General features: G+C 39.8%; 1 protein-coding gene across 1 annotated transcript in view; it reads right to left on the minus strand.

The window, feature by feature from the left end:
- Nucleotides 1-598: 598 nt before the first annotated feature.
- The window catches only part of HCRTR2 (hypocretin receptor 2), a 35969-nt gene continuing 17565 nt past the window's right edge, over nucleotides 599-19002 (minus strand). The window contains exons 2-7 of the mRNA XM_026726555.2: nucleotides 12839-13017; nucleotides 10675-10918; nucleotides 8680-8795; nucleotides 6668-6888; nucleotides 3562-3683; nucleotides 599-1670 (exon numbers count right to left, since the gene is read on the minus strand). Of these exons, the coding sequence (XP_026582340.1) occupies nucleotides 1450-1670; nucleotides 3562-3683; nucleotides 6668-6888; nucleotides 8680-8795; nucleotides 10675-10918; nucleotides 12839-13017 (1103 nt within the window). The 3' untranslated portion in view covers nucleotides 599-1449. The remainder of the gene's footprint in view (nucleotides 1671-3561; nucleotides 3684-6667; nucleotides 6889-8679; nucleotides 8796-10674; nucleotides 10919-12838; nucleotides 13018-19002) is intronic.

The raw sequence follows: 19002 nt of genomic DNA on the forward strand, positions 1-19002 counted from the left end.
TTCTTGAAAAGGCACCTTTGAGACAACTATGACCTAGATGACTGAAAATCTCCATAGACATCTATCATCTATCTCTATCATCTATCTATTATCTATCTTATCTATCTATCTATCTATCTATCTATCTATCTATCTATCTATCATCTATCATCTATCTATCTATCTATCATCTATCTATCTATCTATCATCTATCTATCTATCTATCTATCTATCATCTATCTATATCATCATCTCTATATCTATTGCAATCTATTTGTATTCTATCTATCTCTATCTATCTATCTAACATCTATGTATCTACCATCTATCTATCTATATCTGTTTCCTTCCCTCCCTCCCTCCCTCTCTCATTCCCTCCCTCTCTGTCTCTCCCTCTCTTTTCCTTCCTAAAAGCTTTAGGTTCTCTGATTTTATGTTTATCAAAAATTAAAAAAAGAAATATTAATATACAGCATTAGGCAATTAGAGTAATTATTTATTTAGACAGCATTCCGAGCAAATAGAAGCTAAAGCATACAAGGTATCAGGACTGGGTATTAATTTCCAATTGCAATTTAAAGAGGCATTTCTGACCTTTCAGATGTCTGGGCCAGGATGCCAAAATGCTGTTGGTCCTTCTGCTCTGAGTGAGCCCCTTTCCAAAGTAAGGTGAATGACTCTTACAAGTAGCATTTTCTTTGCTTATTATTTCCAGCATATTCATCCGTTTGGATTACACAAGCCACCATACATGAAGAATAAGTTCACCATTAACCAACAGGACATCCTTAAAATTTGGTATAAAATGAGAAAGGAAGAAATGACCTGACCTTTTTTAATTGTTTACATTGTAAGCAAAAGTTTGAAAGAAAGATAAGGGATTTAGGTCTTAATCTGCTTGTCTGTCAGTTTAACTCTCTGAGAACAGAGTGGAATGGGATCCAACTTGCTGGGGCATAAGAAATGTCAAAGAATAGGATAGCAAAAGAACTTACATGCACACACAAAATACATTCATTACACAGGGAAAATACAGACTCTTCCTATGGCCACTGATAAAAGCATTAAAAAAAATCACACTACATGTTTCCTCTACCATTTCTTTGTATTATTTCATAATAATTTCCTTGGTCAATTCCTTCTGATTATTGGTAATTTAAATCTTACAAGGAAACATTTTTTGGGTAGGAACCAAGCCCATCAGCAGATCATACCAATGAAAATGAGTGCATATGTGTCTCCCAACCACCATTTCTTACAGTTGAATAGTATATGCTAGGAAAAAAATCACATACATTTCCAAACAAAGTTCTGTTTTCTTTCCTTTTCTTTTTAAATCATCCAATTTTGTATATTAGACTATTTTATCTTTGTTATAATTTGTTATTTCACTTTGCAGTTTTCAAAGTTTTTGGTCCCTGGATTCACAGATTGATTGACAATGATTCATCACAGAAAGTAGCCATTTTTCAGCTCCCAATAAATCCAGGGCCATTTGTGGGCAGTGAGACTATACCGGTCAAGGCAACATGTTCTGAGAGCTTTGCAGCATGATCAAAATTGCTGGTCTGGGTAGTCAGGGACTTCCGACTGTCCATGCTTCTTCTTCCTCTGGATGGGGCGTTTTGGTGATGGCCAAGACCAAAGCAGCAGCAAGAAAAAGCAGCTTTAAATTCTTCCCGAAATTTTCCTGTCGAATCAAAGACCAAGACCATCATGAAGAAGCAGCCAGACCATGTCCTCCCAAATAGGGCATGCATAACACAATTGCTACATTTGTTTCTTTTCCATTCAAAGTGTCTGCTGTGATTTGCATAATCCAGAGAAGGCAACTAGATGGCAGCTTTGCAGTGGGGGATGTAATGGTATATATGGGAATGGCCTTGGGAGACAGGGTAGGGAAGAAGAGATGCTGCCTAAGGAATGGTCAGATAAGAGGAAGCATAGCCCAAAGCTGCATAATGGGTGAAGAGGTTCAGAAGGGACTCCTTCCTGGGTTATCAGGCTGTAAAGGAGATGGTGGGAGATCTGTATTTTTCAGGCTTGCAAGATTCTGTTAATGTAGCCTGACAATAATTAGCTAATCCGGTCATGTTTCCTGTCGGTCTACCTGGGAAGGCTGACAGCTTTTCTAAGATGATTTATGTATGCAATTGTTATTCTGATTTTGAATTCCTGTGTGCAGAATTGGTGAAGCATGTAGCAAAATCATCTTTTAAAACTGAGATTAGAGCTTGAACATCTGTGCTGTCTTAAAGGTGCAAAGAATAGGATAGGATAAGGTAGGATAGGATAGAAGCAAAGCAAAGCAAAGCAAAGCAAAGCAAAGCAAAGCAAAGCAAAGCAAAGCAAAGCAAAGCAAACAGCAGGAAAAATCATCCTTTCAGCCTGTTATAAGCATCCTGGGCAAAAGTTTTCAACTTTTAATCATTCTTGGTATGCAGTGGGTGGTACAGAAGCCTTTATTACCAGATTGCATTTATTTTCCTATTTTTCTCCAGAGCAGAGTGTGGTTTTTGTGAATATATCCCCAAAATGATCTAGATTGATCTGAGTGAGAGAAAGACTAAGTGTTTTTTTTTCCGGTGAGACCGGTCTATCAGGGCAACTTGGTTTACCCAATTATGGGATGGAGCATACTGCTTCCGCTTTCACCTTTCAGTCCCAATCCAGGAGCCTTCTCAGGCAGTTGCTTTCACGACAAAACTATTTTTGTGTTGACTGGCTAGCTGATGAGAGCTAAATAGCTTGAAATAGATCTATACTAGTCTCCCTTTATTTCTTTGTCAGTAAATATAAACTGCACATGAGAGAAAGACTGTTTTTTTAAATTAAAAAAATCACCCCACGAGCTCTGTGATTGTGTGAGGATTCAAACCAGAGTCTCCGCGGTTTAAATCCAGGACTACTGGGCTCTTTTAGCACAAGGGATTGCAGGAGGTGAGGGAATGTTTTGCAGAGGAAGATATTGGTGAAGGCCAATTCCTTCTTTTTAGCCCAAGCACCAAGAAATTCAAAGAGATATATTAAAAAGTTCTTGAACTTGATCATTAGTTAAGAAGTTAATGAGGAATGAAATCACTATCACCTATATATCAAGGAGAACACACTTCATATTATATTTTTTATTGTTTTAATTGTTCAGTATTTTCAGAATTCTAAGCTGCCCGGCCACTGATTTAGATGGACAGCTATAGAAATCAAATCAAATCAAATCAATCAATAACATTAGGCAGATCTTCTGTTGTGTTGAAATTTGTCCATTGTTTCCTTTTCTTTATGCCTGTAACTAATGGAAAAGTGACCTAAAAGTAAAAATCTGTTTGATATTGAAATGAAATGTATATATAACATAAATGTACATATATTAAACAATGTGTACTCAAATTCTAGATCTGTTTATTGGAATGCTTGAATGATGCATTTTCTTTAAGTCTCTGTTTCCACCCTCTATACAACAGTAGTAAAAGTATCTTTCTCTTTTAGAATACCATGAATACAGCAAAGTAAATACATTGCATTAACTCTTCAGCTCTCTTGTTTTTTTTAACATGATAAAAATGCATAAGTAATCAACTTACCACTAAGAAAGTTGTAAATAATTGGGTTGGCTGCACTATTTGCGTATACAAGCCAGTGGGAGAAAGTAAACCAAGCATACACTGTTTCTCGATCTTCAGCATTGTTAAACATCCCAAAAACTCTTACAAAAAGAAGGAAAAAAATGTTAGAAGTAGAAAACGTATCATATTTCTGATATTGATAAACACATAAAATAGTTGCATGGTATACAGATCAAAATTCTGAATTCCAAATGAGTGCAGTGGTGTCGTAACTATAGCAACGTGAAGTTGCAAAGGGTGTTCTCCGTATGTATTACCTCTTATATACAATTGCCATGTTGCTTGGATGTCCCTTGACACAACTAAGGTCCACACACACCAAGAACTAGATGCATTTTTATTTATTTATATAATTGATCTAGTTGCCTGTCTCTCCAAACAAGCTGATATAACACAGCTAACATAATCAATAAATACCCAAATGCATTGTCATCCTTAATCATTACAAACATTCAAAATTATGAAAAATGCTATAAAAGCAACTCATGAACAAAGAAGTTACAGATAAAGGGATGTTGTTAATAACAGTACCACTTCACTAGTTTTACTCATGCTCATCTTAGTTGAATGAAGAATTGTATACATGTCTGAATTCTCCAACAGAGGTAAATGTATAGATTCTAGGGCAGGGGCGTCAAATTGGCGGCCCATGGGCCGAATGCATTACACGCAGGAAACATCCATCCCAGCTCCATGAAGGCAAAAAAATGTCACGATGTGTCATGCGACATCAAGGTAACACAGTGCATTTGACCTGTGTTCTAGATAAATGCTATAATAATCAGTTTCTAAATATACAGTAATGACTGGATTTATGCTGCCCACTGACTCCTAACTGGCATTTTTATGAATATCTAAGTGGGGACTACTCATACCTTTTCTCATAATTGTTAAGACTATGTCTCTCCCAAGCAAGCCTGACCTTTTAAATTATATACAGAAGGCCCTTTTCCAGGGTTCTCTGCCACAAGAGGTATGAATTTATCTACAAAAAAAGAGGATTTATTGCAGAAATCAGTGAATGCCGCTAAGAAAGGTTCCTCTGGGCTGAGAATTATTTCAGCATCGCTGATACGGTTCTGTTTCATAACAATAAGTAATATAATGTACAACGTATTGCCAGATTGTGTACATTCCAAATCTACAAATGAGACGGGACAGCCATTTGTCTGGAATGGGGAGGAAGGTTGGACTAGATGGCTTCCAAGGTCCCTTCCAACATTATTCTATGTTCTAAACCAGAAACATTTTTTTTTCATCAGTGCATCCCATTATAAAGTCAGCATCCCATTCAGTAGAGATGTGGCATTCAATATGCATACTTTTCTAACCCACAATTTGATTTGATTTCTTTTGACAATGTTGAGTCATGAATTGAGGTCACCGAACTTGATGAAACATTAAGTGCATGAACTGCAAACAGTAACATTTCCTGGGAAGGATGGGCATTAACTCTGCAATCTTAATCAGAACCATAATCTGAAAAGAACTGAAAGCCTTAAGAATGCCAACGTTCTCCAATTTAGAGCCTCCCAACTCCCAAACCCTTTCTACCCAGACTGCTGACAGGAGATGAAGGAAAATGAATTCTGACGTATCTGGAGGAATATAAGAAAAAATGATTTTCATTCCTTGTTGGCCTTGATGTCTGTATCTACTGGCCAACTTCTGCTGACCAGCTCTGACCAAGGGGAAACTTCCTCAGGAATAGTGTTGATAATTTTCAGCAGTATGGGGTCTTCTTGCTTATGTTGTTCTCAGAGTTTGGCTCCTCACTGGAACAATATGATTTCCCCCTCTTGTATAGCAATACTTTCTAGTGCCCCATGTTTCTTCAGCTGAGTCTGTAGGCTGGTGGGCCCTCTAGCGTCAGCAAGTGTCTCCTGCAGCCTTTTGACTGCTCTTTCCTGCATTGCTTCCAATGTTACCTCTTTCAGGACATGTTGATGACATTCAGAAGCACATTTTTTATTATTAACATATTTTAAACTTTAAAACCAGCCTATTAATGAAAAAGCATAGGGGGAGGGAGGAGGACAAATAATCTTGAAACGACCTGTAATGAACCTTATATGAAAATAAATCCTATTAGCACCCATGAAAATTTCATCCTACCCCAATTGCTTGTGTTGGGGAAAAAAGATACAGATAGTCTTCAACTTACATACATTTGTTGAATGACCATTCAAAATTATAATGGTGCAAAAAATAGTGACCGTTTCTGGTTCTTGCACTTACAACCAGCAGAGTGTCTCCACAATCACACAATCACAATTGAGCTCTTAGCAACTGGCATGCATTTATGATGGTTTTAGCATCCTGGCATCCCTGGATCTCCATTTTGTGTCCTTCCCAGCTTCTGACAAGCAAAGTCAGTGGGAGATAAGACAGATTTGTTTAACGGCTGCATGATTTGCTTAAGGATTACATCATTTGCTTAACAACAGCAGCAAGGTGTGTTGAATATGTTGGCCATTTTGAATTATTTGTATAAATAAGGACTGGATTAAAAAAAAATTCCAGAGAAAAAATTGCAGGCTACAGGAACCAGGAGCACTACTCAGGTGACCCCGAAGAGACAGATAAACCTCCAAGTGCTTCAGTGACCCTCTAAAAAGGGTGCAAATGGCCAGCTGTGTCTGCAAGGAATATAACTCCTTCCATTCTCCACTGTCCTGTCTGAGCTGAAGAAGCTTCTTGGATGAGAAGTGAAAGTCTTCAAAGAAAAACCCAGAAAGACCAGTTGCCTCATGAAAAAAAAAAAGCATCTTTGGGACAACCGTGATCTGGATGACTGAGAATCTCTACAGACAGGATAAAAAAATAACTAATACTACTGATAAAAAATGTTGTAAAACTAGGGAAGACTCATTTAACAACTGCCTCATTTGGCAATGGAAGTTCCAGTTTCAATTGTGGTCCTAAATCAAGAACTACCTGTAAACATAGCAGGCTCTCAATAAAAATGACCACCACTCAATTATTGTCAAATATATTTTCACACCCCAGACAGATACCCAAGCTATCTATTTTTAATATCTCCAGACTTTGCTCATGGAAGTACCTTTTCAAAATGTTGAGAATGCTTATGGGGAGATAGCAGAAGGCAAAAACCAAGAGCACAACCATCAGCATCCGGGCTGTTTTCCTCCTGGTTTTAATCTGCTTGATTTCAGCTGCCACCACACTAATCCTCAAGTGTGCTGGTGGTCCCAGTTCCCGCGTCTGTGCTGTGGATTGCAGCGGCCTCCATTTCCTCTGAACGATGGATGACGTTCCTGGAATCTGAGAGCACACAACAATCGGAATCTTAATGGTTGCCGTTTTTGACCCGAGGGAAATTTTCCACTGATTACTCACTCAGCAAACGTGGCAAAGTAGATCCATTTCCACTCATCAGCATGGCTACATGATCACAGAGAATGTGAACATCTTTAGGGTGATCATCTTCCTATGATGAAGATGGAAGGAATCCTTGGGGAAACAACACTGTTTAAGTCTAAACCCTTTTTGTTAGGGCCAGTCTGTTTCCACAATAGTTATAAAGTTTATTATAGGGTAAAATTTATTATAGGGTAAAGTTAGAAAGTGTATTATAGGATGCAAATACACATTAGAATTAGATACCACAAATTTGAGGATTTACCTCTGTGGGAAGAGCTATGGATTTAACATGCGATAATAGATTGCTCTTCTATAGAGGAAAGACAGAATAACCTCAGATTTAAAATCTTGGGTTGCTAAGATATGCTTGTTCTCTGTCTCAAAATTGGCTGAGGATAATTAGAATGGGAAAATTGATCATTATTATTCCACGTGCTCAAGGGCTAATAGGAGGAAACATTGGACCGAATCTTTCTTTCTTCTTTTTGTTGGTATTTTTATTTAGCTTTTTTCCCTTTGTTTTTTTTCTCTCTCTCCGTTGTGATATATCACATTTGTAAAACACTTGATGTACTGGATGAATGGGTCAAAAATCAAAGTAAAGAAGATAAGATTGGGGTTTTGAGGGGAGGGGAATATATATTCTAAACAAGCCAAAATCTCTCCACTCTATTCCGAAGACATACAGCATATGCTAAAAATGTGGAAATCGTTTTACATTTACACATGAGAAACAGAAGGTTGACAACCATAAGGATTACTTGTTAAATACAGTGGTATCTCAGTACTTCATGTTAATTGGTTCTAGGAGGGGTGATGAGTATCAAATAATTTTTTTTCTCATAAGGAATAACGTAGTGAGTCACAAGGCAGCCATCTAGCATGTGCATTGAGTACCAAGTAAACAATGGGTACTGGGACAAAATGTTTGCATCAAAATGCGTTGAATACCAAATCTGATGAGTTTCAAAGCAGTTGACTATCAAGGTACCACTGTAACTGATTTTCTTGATGAAAACACACAATGGTTGTTAATTTTTCTAACAGTTAAATACGATATATCTGCTATCTCAATGGCAGTGAGTTTATTAGAATAACTAATACCAGTAGTAAATATGTTTTTAGTTCTTTTAACATAATTGGGAGCCGCCCAGAGTTGGAAGATGGGCAGCTACATCAGTGTTTTAAACAAGCAAGCAAGCAAACAAATCGCAGCATGCTCATTTCAACGATTACATTCAAAAATCAAACATAATGTATTTTCCATGAATGAAAGTAGCAAGGACCCTTGTTTAATATTATATCAAAAAAAGTAAATGCATTTAATACAGTGGAAATTTGTTTAGGAAATATTCATCAGAACTTTATTTTAAATTATGCTTCAGTTTCTTCCCTTATCCCTTCATTCAGACATAATTTAAGAAATATGAAAATACAGGGGAAAAAATAAACATTCCTAGAAGGATGTATAACATCTCAGTATTTTAGTATTAACGTTAAATTGATAAACTCTTGGTTAGCGGCATGAAATTATTTTTGCTAGATTGCTGATGGTGCAAATATTGTATTGCAGAGGATTATTTCTTTCAATGTATATCACTCTACCTGTCAATCAATTGCACAATTCCTTTGAGGTTAAAAGGCTTAGCTGGCATAGGTCTGAAAGACGGATTTCGTAGCAAAAGGACCCACCTGCTGACACCACAGCTTTTGAAATATCTGTAAGTAGGCCAGCACCATAAGACACAATGGAGCCAGATAGGTTATCAGGAAGAAACAGGTGTGATACATTTTGGGGAAAAATTCCGCTGCAAAGGAAATAAAACAGCACATAAATAATATCTCATTTGATCTGCTATTATATGCTGCGATGCACTGATGATGTTACCTAGTTAGGGGAATGAAATGTCTGCAAGAAAACAACCAAGCTCAGAGAGCGCCAAGGACCCCTCATGTCAACCCTGAGCTATAAACATTCTCCTTTATTGGTATCCTGTAAAAGCTGGTTCAGGCGAACATAAATGGGACTTAATTTTATACAAAAGGGAAGAGCAAACCTGGTTTATTGTTCAAGTAAAATATTTATAAAGTATTTTAAAAAAAAAAACCCTTATATTCTCCTGGACACTGAAGAGCTGAATTGAGTATGACCACTGTCTTATGATATATTGTAATGTTTTAATTGATGTGTTTTATATTATTGTGTTAGTATGTGGCAAAGTTAAATTCCGCATACCTCCTAAAGAGAAGGAGAGGCATTTTATAATTATTTTAAATAAGCACTGATGATGAAGTTCTTATTAGGGACCTATAATTGGCCAGGAAAAAGAAGCTCAGTACATACTTTTCGCATGCCAAAACTACTTCTGGCATTTCCGGAAGGTCGCAGGAAATGTTGGATGAGTCTTTGAAATGAAGCAGTGCTGCTGCTTTGCTGTTAGAACCTTTATTAACGTTTTCTATGTGCAACTTCAGTGACTTAAACAAGGTCCTGGAGGGAAGGAAATCTTGGAAGTGCTTTAGAAATGAAGCCCTGGTCTTAGTTGGTGTTTCCAGATTTTGCAACAATGATGGTTAGGAGAGAGAAGGAAGGAAGGAAGGAAGGAAGGAAGGAAGGGATGAAGGAAGGGAGAGAGGGAGGGAGGACGGATTCTTCCTTTCATTGTTAGCCGTGGTGGGATTCATTTCTTTTTACTACTGGTTCTGTGGGCGTGGCTTGGTGGGCGTGTTTTGGTGGGTGTAGCAGAGGAAGGTTACTGCAAAATCCCCATTCCCTCCCTACTCCAGGGGGAAGGTTACTGCAAATTCTGATTCCCTTCCCACCCACTAACCTGCTTTCCAGGTCTGTTCTCCTGTGCAGGGCAACAAAAGAAGACCGAGCTGATCATCTGGGACTCAGGAGGCAGAGAATAGATGGGGGCAGGGCCAGTCAGAGGTGGTATTTGCTGGTTCTCTGAACTACTCAAAATTTCTGCTACGGGTTCTTCAGAACTGGTCAGAACCTGCTGAATACTACCTCTGATTGTTAGTCTATACTCCAGTAATTCAGTCTGGAGGACATACAGAAGGACCAATCTTGATTTTGACCTAAAGTGGCAGACAATTTTCTAAGGCAAAGGGGCACAATTATTTTTGTTAAGCTATAGAATGAGTGGAACTAAATCAAATGATTGACAGGATTGGGTTTGGTAAGGAAGTTGAGAGACTCTGAATGCTTAAAGTGAATTATTTCATGTGACAATGTTCAACCATTGGCCAAGACAAAAGGTCAGAAATGGCTCTGAGTCTTCAGCAATAGGTGCAGGGAGACCCCAAACTGACTTGGGACCCCAAATTAATCATCCTGATTTCTGAGCTTCAGGCAATCTGTTAGCTACTCAGGTCCATGGCCTCTTCTAAGGCAAAGCGCTAAAGTACAGACCAGGTGATCAACAGTTCTTCTCTTGAATGGCAGGACATGACTGAATTACCATAGTGACATGGCTGATATATCGTAACTAATACTTTAGAGATTAAAGTCAAAGAAAGGCGCCCCTTAGCACTGAAAGTTATATACAAAAAAACTCTGCCAACCAATAAAGTCTAATTAGTCTCCTGTAACAGACTTGATAACAACCAGCTATCTTTTTTCCCCCTCCTGACACAGTGAGCCATGCGCATCCCAAGCTCGAGGCCACCAGCACTCACCTCCCCAACGCTCATCGCAGACGGTGAACAAGATGGTCTTGTTAGCTAACCCAGGAAACATGCTGCTGCACTCCATAACAATTGCCTGGGGGATCATGATAAGGCAGGAGACCATCCAGATAACAAGAATGCTGTTCCTGGCCCGCTTGGCTGTGCTTTTGAACATCAGCGGGTGACAAATTGCATACCATCGATCCAGGGCGATGCAGCTAAGGGTCAGTACAGAAACAGAGACTGACACGGTCTACAGAGAGAAACGCCAGAAAACAGCATACAGTAAGTGACAAAAGAGGCATCATCAGAGAAACAGTCTCTCCCACCATGGTTACAATCAGAAAAGCTTAGTTGCCAGTAGCAATAGCACTTAGACTCATGTACTGCTTCACAGTGCTTTACAGCCCTCTCTAAGCGGTTTTACAGAGTCAGCCTATTGCCCCCAACAATTTGGGTCCTCATTTTATCCACCTCGGAAGGATGGAAGGCTGAGTCAACCTTGAGCCTGGTGGGATTTGAGCTGCCAAATTGCAGGCAGCCAGTAGGTAGCAGAAGTGGCCTGCAGTACTGCACTCTAACCACTGCGCCACTCAGCAACCTCTTTAACCCTCATCATATTTCTAGGAAAGCCGGATTTAGTTGAGCTATATTATGGCTTTGCACTGGTAATAAGGGCTGACAAGATCTAACTTCCTTTTTTTTTTTTTGCAGACCAAAAAAAAAAAACATTTCCCATGTTCTGACACATCATGAGAAAGTTAGGCTAAAATTTATCTCCTTGATAAGCAGGTAGTTTTTCATAGCACAAAAGAAAACTAGGTGAGTAACAATCCATATGTGTGCTTCCAATATGTTGGGTGCAGGGAGGAAGGTGGAGTTTGATTTTAACTTGTTACTGGGGGAGGAGGGGTGTGTGTGTTCCACTACAAAGCATTACCAAAACCTTGTTTGCAGGGCATATTACGAGACATGTTAGCAGGCAGCTTTTGTTTCTTGTGAGTTGGGAATGTAGGCATGAGATTTTGGCCTCCAGGGTTGGCACTCCTGTTGACATCGCAGAAGACTTCATATTGGGCTCCTGTGCTGTTGCAGGAGTGTCCATGGGACTGAAGAATCTCAACTGTAAGGTCTCTTTTGTATGGAGAACCTCACTCATTCATTCTCATCCATATAGCAAGTATTACATAATAGGAACTTCCATGCTTTCATGTGAAAACCAAATTATCAGGAACTGACTACAAAGATTCATGAACACAGAGAGTCTTCGACTTATAAACACAACTGAGCCCTGAATTTCTGTTGCTAAGTGAGAAATGTGTTAAGTGAGTCTTGCCCCATTTTACGACCGTTTTTTGCCACATCACTGCAGTTGTTAAGTGAGTAACACAGTTGTTAAGTGAATCTGATTTCCCCATTGACTTTGCTGATCGGAAAGTCGCAAAATGGTGATCACGTGACTCTGGGACATTGCAACCATCATAAATATATGAGCCAGTTGCCAAACACCTGAATTTTGATCATGTGTTCAAGGGGATGCGGCAAAGGCCGTAACTGTGAAAATGATCGTAAGTCACTTTTTTTAGCGCTGTCGTAACTTTGGTCACTAAACGAACTGTTGCAAGTTGAGGACTCCCTGTATTGGAGTGCATTCCACTTCAGATATCATCTGAATGTGCTATCCAAAACCTTTTTAGTTTTATCTGTAGAGTCCATGGGATCACTCATCCATGCCACTGTTTTGCCCACTTCTTTTCATAAAATTATTCTATAGATACCTGGAACTTGGCAATGTCCAGGCTTTCGCACGCATGCAATGTCTTGACTATAGGAAGCTATCATTATAATTGTTGGTATGTTTAGCTTCTTTCCAAGTATTCTACCAGATTGCTTCAGAGTGAAATTTACTTCCTGCTTTGCTTATTCTATGTACAGTTTTATGCTTTGGTTTCTACTTTACTCAGATGTTATAGCAAATGTACAATTACAAATGGCATACATCTGACCGTGAGATAATTAAGCCTCTCTGAGTCTAATTTTCGGAATGATCCTTTTTTGTTTGCTATGAAGCAATGTGTTAATCCCAAACTAGCTTCTGAGTTATAGGTTCAGTAGCATTGAAACCCCAACTTAGCTTGTTTTCAATGTGTACCACAACCCTGGCAAACAATACCTGCAAATAAGGGATCACCTTACAGAGGCTGTTTCCAAGGAACCACGTCTCGGTGATATCCACCACTAGTGTTGCAGGAAGGCAAGTGAGGGTGACCAGGACATCGGCCAAGGAGAGGTTGACAATGAAGTAATTGGTCACAGTCCTCATGTGATGATTTTTCCACACTGCAACACAAACTGATTTTGCAAAGATGTCAGCCCAGGGTGGAAAAGGCATTGGGAGACAAACAGCCAGACCAAAATAGTGACGGAGGATTGGTGAGGAATACACATCAGTTTCAGCAAAGGTTGTGTCGTTTGTCACTGTCCTCAAATATTGACTGACTAAGCTATTTCTTCCACCTACTTGGAAACTCGATTGATTAACCTCTCCTATATTGTGCAGGGCAAACCAATTATAGGAGCAAAATTGTGTAATAGCCAAGGATGCCTCAAAGATTGATGGGAGGGGAGGAAAGAGGAGAAGAGAGAGAGAAAGAGAAAGGGAGGGGGAGGGAGGGAGGGAGGGAGGGAGGGAGAGAGAGAGAGAGCGCACTCTCCATATTGGGAAAATTTATATTGGCACAGTTGCATTTTGCCAGTTCAGTGGAATCCCTACAATTTATAGTGAACAGAGCTGAAGACCTGCCCTTGTCTACTAGTGGTTAATGCAGTACTGAGACTGAGAATTAAAATTAGGAAAAAAAGAAAGAACTGTGAAAAACTTGAGCTCCCTGGTGGGTTAATCTGTTTATTTCCTAATTTGGATCTCTAGCCCGCGTTTCCTTCAGAAGCTCATGGTGTTGTACAAAGCATCCTTCCTTCCATTTTCTCTACCTCCATAATACTGGGCCATACATGAGGGGAAAGAAGAGAGTGGCCCACAATCACCCAGAGAGATTCTGTGAATAAAGCTGGTTGCAACATAGGTTTCCCCAATCCCAACTGAACTCTTTTACTCATGCACCAAACTACTTTTCCCTTCGGCTACACTTCAATGCCACCTTCTCTATGTATATTTGAAGAACTTCACCTCAGGAGTTTTCCAGGGTAGAGAGTCAACAGTTATCATAAAGAGTAAAATAATATAAAAACTACATGAAAACCCCAAATCAGCATGAGAGGGAGAGAAAGACCAGGAACCATAATAACCATGACAATAAATATAAACCACAGTAGAATCACAATAATAAAGAAAAGCAGCAAAGAGTGATACTATAACAACTCTGACCTGGGAAAAGGAAAAGGCCTTCTAAGTAGGGGCCACACTGTAGGGGTCAACTCTTCCCTTGGGAAGGGTGATTCATTCATTCATTCATTCATTCATTCATTCATTCATTCATTCATTTAATTTGTTTGCCACCTATCTCATCACAAGGCAATTTCTTCGTTCTAAGCCAGGGGTGTCAAGCTCAATTTCATTGAGGGCCGCATCAGGGTTATGTTTGACCTTGGGGGATCTGGGGTGGGTGTGGCTAGGGTGGGCATGGCCAGCGCGACATCACTCGTGTTGAGGGAACCTGTGGTAGCCTGAGCACTCTGCCAATGAAAACAGGCTCCCAAGCTCCATTTTTGGCTGTGACGGCCTCCAGCAACCCTCTGCCAGTGAAAATGGAGCTCAGGATAGCTGCCTGCGGCCCTCCGGGCTCTGTTTTCACTGGCAGAGGCATCACAGGCCAGTCCTTCGCTATTCCCAGGGCAGCCCCGTGGGCCAGATCTAAGCACCCTGTGGGCGTGGCCAGCTTGACAACACTCGTGTTGTGGTAACCTGTGGTAGCCCGAGTGCTCTGCCAATGAAAACAGGCTCCCTCAAAGGCAATATGATAGCTTGGAGTAGAAACATAGGGCGTAGCATCACTTTAATAGAATAGGAAAAGGTCTGGAGCAGGAATAATAAAATCACAAAATCGGCAACATATAAAGAAAATGCCTATAAAATGTCTTACAGATGGCATCTCTCTCCTTCAAGATTAGTGAAGATGTCTCCTAACATGAATCCGAATTGCTGGAAATGGAAAAAGAAACATGGAACATTCTATTGTATGTGGTGGTTCTGTACAGAAGATCAAAGATACTGGCGGAGAATAAAAAAAAATGGTTGGAGGAAATTACGGCTGAGCAAATTGAATTAAAACCAGAATTCTTCCTATTAGGGGTATGCAATAGACAATTTTCCAAAAAAGTTAAATATACAGTATAATATTGCACATACTTACTGCAGCTAGATTAGCTTTTGCACAATGTTGGAAATGAGCCTATATTCCAACAGAGGAAATGACTATTCAGAAAATAGTAAACTGTGAAAAAATGGATATATCGACCCTAGCTCTTAAGGATAAAGAATCATCAGAATATTACAAGAATTGGGAATATTGGTATGATTGGCTAGAACAAAGATAGATAATATAATAGTAAACATTATTAAACTGTAAAGGAGATTAAGCTACATCAGTAGTAACTATATACTCGCATTAAGATTTAATTGTAAATATGACACCAATAATGATAATAAATAAGGAAGCACAAACTTTGATAATGGAATTGTCCTTGATTCGTTTTTTTTTTCTTGTTTTTCTATGTTGTGTATGTGTTTGTTCATTTATTTTAATTGTATATTCAATAAAGTTTGCTTTAAAAAAAAGAAAACAGGCTCCCAAGCTCCATTTTTGGCTGTGATGGCCTCCAGCAACCCTCTGCCAGTGAAAATGGAGCTCAGGATGGCCACCTGCGGCCCTCCGAGCTCAGTTTTCACTGGCAGAGGCATCGCGGGCTGGACCTTCGCTATTCCCAGGGCAGCCCCGTGGGCCAGATCTAAGCACCCCGTGGGCCAGATCTAAGCACCCCGTGGGCCAGATCTGCCCCCTCGGGCCTTGAGTTTGACACTCCCGCTCTAAGCTCTTCCAGTGTGCTACTATGAGAGATTTCGTGTGCCATGTACTTCTCAGCATATCCTCATCAAACCCTCAATTCAACATCCTGGTACAGATAGCCCTCGACTTACAGCTGTTCATTTAGTGACCATTCAAAGTTACGACGGCACTGAAAAACAGTGACTTACGACCATTTTTTACAGTTATGAACTTTGCAGCCTCCCCATAATCATGTGATCAAAATTCAGATGCTTGGCAAGTGGTTCATAGTAATGACTGTCGCTATGTCCTGGGGTCATGTGATCTTCTTTTGTGACCTTCTGATAAGCGAAGTCAACGAGGAAAACTGGATTCACTTAATAGCTGGTTACTAACTTATCAAATTGCAGTGATTCACTTAACAACGGTGGCAAAAAAGTTCATGAAATGGGGCAAAACTCATTCAACAAATGTCTCGCTTAATGGATATTTTGGGCTCCATTGTGTTTGTAAGTCGAGGACTACCTGTATTCATATTGAACATGCCTGTCCGAAGTTTGTTTTAAAAATGGAAGAATAGACCTATCTGTCAATGTTTTCAAGTTTGGAAGTAATGCTGTGCTTTATCCTTGAAGTAGTTATTTGGTAGCAGCTGCCTTGATGCCTGTTCTGACATAAACCTGGTTCCAAGACAGTAAACATAAGACAAAGGTACCAGCACAACCTTTTACTGTTTCATTTACGAATCCTGTTTCTTCACAGATAAAAGGCTGCATCCAACTAATTAGCTCTGACAAGAAAGAGCCTTGCCAAGTTGTTGCAACCCTGCCAAGAACAGCAAATAAATTTTCTAAATAATAAATCAAAGACCCTCCAAACACCAACTCAGATATTCTAATGTCTACAGACTTGAGTATCAAACAGCCTTACTCCCAAGTCACCCATGCTGCTGCCGCTGCTCTTTCCTTTGAGCAGCCCTGTGCGCACGTGCACTGGGCACAGGCTCCTCAGGGGCCTCTTCATCACTGCTGCCAGGCTCCACAATCTCCAAAGGTAGCATTCCACTCCCTGATGGTCCTGGCCCCATCCCTGCATCGCACACAGGCCCCTTATCCGAGTCCTGGCTCTCTGAGACCTCAGCTGTCCGCACCTGCTGCCGGTGAACCACAACAATGCCCAACCTTACAATGGAATCAATCCCATTGTACTCAATTGAATTTACTTCTGAGCCAATCATCAATAAATATTGCAGGTCAAAATTAACCACAACACTTATTTTTCAACCTACTTAGGATAGTCTCAAAGATGCTTTTTCAACAGGCCAACTGGACTGCTTTTTCCTTAGGGTAGAAAAAGAAGACATTTTGCTTCTTATCCAGGAAACTTCATCAGTTATAATGGGGAGGGGGAAACAAATCAAGGGGAAAAACAATCCTGTTGAGGTATTCCCCGTTAGGAGAATGAGTATACTCAAGGAAACATAGTGAGAGTGGTGATGAATAACACACGACCAGCACTCAGATACACTGAATAGTAAAATGTAAGTTTTACTTCCAGTAAATGGGTAAACAAAGTCCAACAAACAGTCCAAATCATACATGGTTAAAGCAGTTAGTATTCAAAACAATCAGTCCAGGGATAATCCAAAAATGAAGTCCTTTTCTTTACCAGTATCATAAACAAAGTTCAGTAAACGGAGTTTGCGAACAGTTGCAAGACTCACAGCAATTCAAGCAGAATGACGTTCAGGCAAAAGGCAACAAGGAAAATGCAAAAAGAACAAACCAGGTTTCCGGCTCCATCTTATGGCCGTTGGAGAAATCTCAGCCAATCACGATTACAGCATTCTCTTAAAGATACAACAGTATTAAATGACTATCCTGGTTTATATATTGCCAACTCAACTGTTAGGTGACTATCATTCCTAACAAGTCCAGTTGAAACAACTGGGACTTGAATGACCGAGAATCTCTATAGACATCTACATAGTATAGACAACCAGTTTGGTATAGTAATTAAGGTGCCAGGTGAGAAACCAGGAGACTGAGAGTTCTAGTTCCACCTTAGCCATGAAACTTAGGGCCAGTCACTCTTTCTCAGCCAATCCCACCTCACAGCGTTGTTCTAAGGAAAACAGGAAGAGGAAGGAGTGTTTGTTGCCTTGAGTGATCTATAAAGTAATAATGATGGAATAAAAACTTAATAATATTATGATTCCACTAACTGTCTAGTTATTACCATTTCAAGAGTGTCCCCAGGCATTTGTTGAACGATCTGCTATGAAAACATGCTTTATGCCCCATTTTGTATTCTGCTTTTTGCAAACAAAAAAACAACAACTGCAATAGAATTTCCCAGAGGAACTTTGGAATCTCTTGTTGGTGGAATAAATCAGAATAAATCTAAACCACGCAGAATAAATCCAATGTATCAATCCAATGAAAAAACAGAATCTTTACCATTGTTTTTCCCTGTTCACACAGAAATGTGTGAAATGAGTGCAGTGAATTCCTTCTGCCAGTGTGTGTCAGTCAGTACTTGGCAATTGAATTAGATCTCCAGTGTATATAGAATAGATTTCCTATAGAGAAAAATGAGTTTTCAAGCATAGAACACTTCTGGTTTTCTCAGACGTCTTGCCCCATTTGCAGAGACACGTAAAGTGGTATAACCTAACTTCAAGGGTGGCCCACATCAGTGGCTGGATTCAACTGTTTTTACTACCGCTTCTGTGGGTGTGGCTTGGTGGGCGTGGCAGGGGAAAGATACTGTAAAATCTCCAGTCAGAAATTTGCCGGTTCTCTGAACTGCTCAAAATTTCTGCTACTGGTTCTCCAGAACTGGTCAGAACCTGCTGAATACCTCCTCTGGCCCACATCTTCAAATAGAGAAAAATGTCCCAAGTATGTGGCCTGTGAGCATTGCTATTTGGATACCAGAAAGCTAACACAGTACATGTGGCACAGTACATGAGTTTACTGCATGTGTAAAAGATGCTTTCTCCCTATTGTTTCTCTTCTTCCTCATGCATAAGTGATTTGTTGGTTTGTTTCTCCACTACTGTTAGGAGATCTGAATGGCCAGACTGAGGACAGATCAGCCACACACCCCACCCACCCCCCAAGGTCTGTTTAGGTGGCTGCTAAGTGTCAGCACTGATTTAATAACACATAAGCAAGCAAGCCAATAAGCAAGCAATAGGAGGCAATAAACTTGTAGCAAACACTGAGCATTAAAACACTTTAAACTTCTGAGTGTTGCACTGAAGTCTTATGTGAATCTCATCATTGCACAGGTCATGACCTTATGGAGTTGTACTTTCACTTTAAGAGAA

Source organism: Pseudonaja textilis, chromosome 1 (genome assembly GCF_049901715.1).
Source record: "Pseudonaja textilis isolate UNSWEBS1 chromosome 1, rPseTex1.2, whole genome shotgun sequence".
Classification (NCBI taxonomy): Eukaryota; Metazoa; Chordata; class Lepidosauria; order Squamata; family Elapidae; genus Pseudonaja; species Pseudonaja textilis.